Source organism: Empidonax traillii, unplaced genomic scaffold (genome assembly GCF_003031625.1).
Source record: "Empidonax traillii isolate 1590-97213 ecotype Southwest subspecies unplaced genomic scaffold, ASM303162v1 scaffold1005:size266651, whole genome shotgun sequence".
NCBI lineage: Eukaryota > Metazoa > Chordata > Aves > Passeriformes > Tyrannidae > Empidonax > Empidonax traillii.
Window position 1 is genome coordinate 137,041 of NW_020956198.1, and position 2,699 is coordinate 139,739.

At 61.0% G+C, this 2,699-nt stretch overlaps 1 protein-coding gene across 1 annotated transcript; it reads right to left on the reverse strand.

The window, feature by feature from the left end:
• Positions 1–178: 178 nt before the first annotated feature.
• On the reverse strand, positions 179–2,363 carry LOC114068159 (C-factor-like). The gene is made up of 6 exons (XM_027904073.1): positions 2,160–2,363; positions 1,741–1,792; positions 1,309–1,496; positions 885–1,043; positions 651–770; positions 179–349 (listed from the first exon to the last, which is right to left on the reverse strand). The coding sequence occupies exons 1-6, from the start codon at positions 2,304–2,306 to the stop codon at positions 236–238; spliced, it is 780 nt and encodes a 259-aa protein (XP_027759874.1). The 5' UTR covers positions 2,307–2,363; the 3' UTR covers positions 179–235.
• Positions 2,364–2,699: the final 336 nt, after the last annotated feature.

Consider the following 2,699-nt stretch of genomic DNA (forward strand, 5'->3'; position numbering starts at 1 on the left):
TGCTCCATCTGCACATCCTCAGTCTCAACCCTCCCATTCAACCCAGCACACACTCCCTGTGTGCTGCCTGAGCACCGTGTGTGGGATGAGGAGTGGCACATCTGGGAAGGGGTTGCCCCATGAGTTGGCAACATGTGGCAGAACCAGGTGGTCTCACAGAGCTTTATTGAGGATGTGGGGCAGGTGGGAACAGAAGCAAAGGTCCCCATGGCTGCCAGGATCCTGAACTGGCATTTCACCAGGGCACGACCTTCCCTTCCCAGTCTGGGAAGGTGCCGGTGTCCTTCTCGGAGAGGGAGGAGAGCACCTTCAGCATCCCTTTCACACTGTCATCCACTGTCACAGGGGGCTGTGGGACAAAGGGGGAGAGGCAGCCCATGCCCCAGGCCAGGCTGAGGGCCCTGGAGCAGCTGGAGCCAGGGCAAGGAGCCACTCCAGGGCGAGGGGAAACCTGACAACCCCAGGCAGAGGGGCTGAGCAGGGAACCGAGGGGATGGGGGCACCCAGCACCCGGGACCAGGACAGGGAGAGCTGCCCTGGCAGGGATCAGGCAGGATGGGAAGTTGTCTGCAGGGAATCACGGCAGCAACTTCCACTCCTGGAAATTCTGCACAGGGGCTCTGATGGACCTGCCATGGTGAAATTCCTACCGTGTCTCCAAGAGAGCTGCCCATGTCAGTTTGCACCCAGCCAGGGTGGAGAGCGACGCAGAGGATGCCGTGCTCCTTGTATGCCAGGGACTGGCACCTGGTCAGCATGTTCAGAGCAGCCTGTGGGGACACAGGGCAGGGATGGTGGTGGGAGGGGAAGGGAGGCAGCAAGAGGACCTGTGGCTGTGGCAGGGCAGGGGAAGCAAACCTGTCCCCAGCACGGTGTGGCAGTACCTTGCTGCAGCGGTACGAGGTGACATGCATCAGTTCCCAAACAAAGGGATTAGTGATGGAGCCGGCAGCGCTGGACATGTTGACGATGGCTGCCTTGCTGCAGCTCAGCCCTGAGCCTGGGCTCCCCTGGGCAGCCTTCTTCAGCAAGGGCAGGAACGCCTGTGAGGGGAAAGAGGAGACAGGCATGACGTGGATGTGGCACAGGAGAGAGGACCAGCTCCTTCCACATTTGGCAGCATTGGCACCGGCATCAGAACATTCTCTCTCCTCTCCCCACTGCCCCAGCCTGCCAGGCTCTAGCTCCTGAGCTCCAGCCCACGGCTCCATGAACTTCTCATCACTGGGTACCACAGTGGAAGCAGGACCCCCTCCCACCAACCCTTCCCGCTCCCCCAGGACATCCCAGCTTGGGTGAGGGTCTCACCTGGCCCATCAGCAGAGGCCCAACCGTGTTGGTGGTGTAAACCTCGGTCGTGCCCTTCAGTGTCTCATTTTCAAGTGTGGTTGTCTTGAGAATTCCAGCATTGTTGATGAGAAGGTTCAGCCCAGAGCCCCCCAGGTGCTCCCCAACTCTGGCTGCGGCCGCCTTGATGCTGGTGGGGTTGGCAACTTCTGCAGAGCCGACATAGGGGGGGTCAGTGTCCCTGTGGGAGTTTGGGGTGTCCTGTGTTCCCCCAGGGACGTGCCTTCAGGACTGCTTGTGGGCAGGAGCGCTGGCAGTGCCCGATGGCCCCAGCCACAAGCACCAGCCCACTGGCACGGCTCCCCCCCAGCACAGGGAATGCCAGGGTGTGCCCAGTGCTTGGGCACTTGCCAGAGGAACTGGGGCAAAGGTTCCCCACCTCGGAGCACCTACCGAGTGGGAGGATGACCAGGTTGGGGTGCTTGGAGGCCAATTTCTGTAACTCCTGCAAGAGAGGGCACTGTGTGGGCACCGAGAGGCAGGAGGGGCTGTGCAGAGGCTCAGCTTTTCTCAGGCAAAGCCCGTGTCCTTCTGGCTCCATCCCTGCACTGCTTTGTGCCCAACGCCCTGCTCCAGCTGTCCTGCTCCCATCACATGGGGCTCTGTGCCTCCTGCACGTGCCATGTGCCACTGTTCCCTTCAAACATCCCATGCACAGCTGCTCCCAGGGTGTCCCAGCCCAGCTGCCCTGTGCTGTGGGTGCCCAGCCACAGCTCCAGCCCCTTGCAAACCCCCTCCCCTGCTCCAATCTCCACCACGGCACCGAGTGCTCCCTCCCCCAGCACAGCCACTGCCTCCCAGCCCAGCCTCACCTGTGCTCGCTGTCCCTTGGGGTCCCGACAGCCTGCAAAGACCCACTGGGGTGGGTTTGGCATCTTCAGGAAGTGCTGGACGAGCCCCAGGCCGATGCCCCGGTTGGCCCCAGTGACCAGAAGGGAGTGGACACGGAGCCCTGCCATGCTGCTCTGTCCTTGGCTGCACTGCTCTCACCCGGACTCTGCCTGTGGCTTTTGCTACTGGGTCTGTAAGGGGTAAAAACTGATAACTCACTTGAATATCATTGGTTCCTATGTTGGATATTGTCTCTTTGTATTGGCTATCTAAATGTCCAATCACCACTCGTCCCACCAGCCTATATAAGCTGGGGGACATTTGAATAAACTCTCTCTTTGCTGCTGGCCTCCCTGCGTGCTGCGTGTTCTCTCTCTCCTGGCAGAGGTCCCTCCGCTGCCTGTCCCTGCCACGAGGGGCGGGCAGCGGGGGGGAGAGGGTGATCTCAGCCCTGGAAACCTTCACAGAGCGGCCGGGAGAGACCCTCTAGAAACCACACAAACTGCAACAGATGGCGCCCA

Coding starts and splice junctions, on each gene's coding strand:
- LOC114068159 (XM_027904073.1), bottom strand. CDS start 2,306: ATGGCAGGGCTCCGTGTCCACTCCCTTCTGGTCACTGGGGCCAACCGG. Junction 771..884: donor CCTCGTACCGCTGCAGCAAG/GTACTGCCACAC, acceptor GTGTCCCCACAG/GCTGCTCTGAACATGCTGAC. Junction 350..650: donor GCAGCTCTCTTGGAGACACG/GTAGGAATTTCA, acceptor TTTGTCCCACAG/CCCCCTGTGACAGTGGATGA.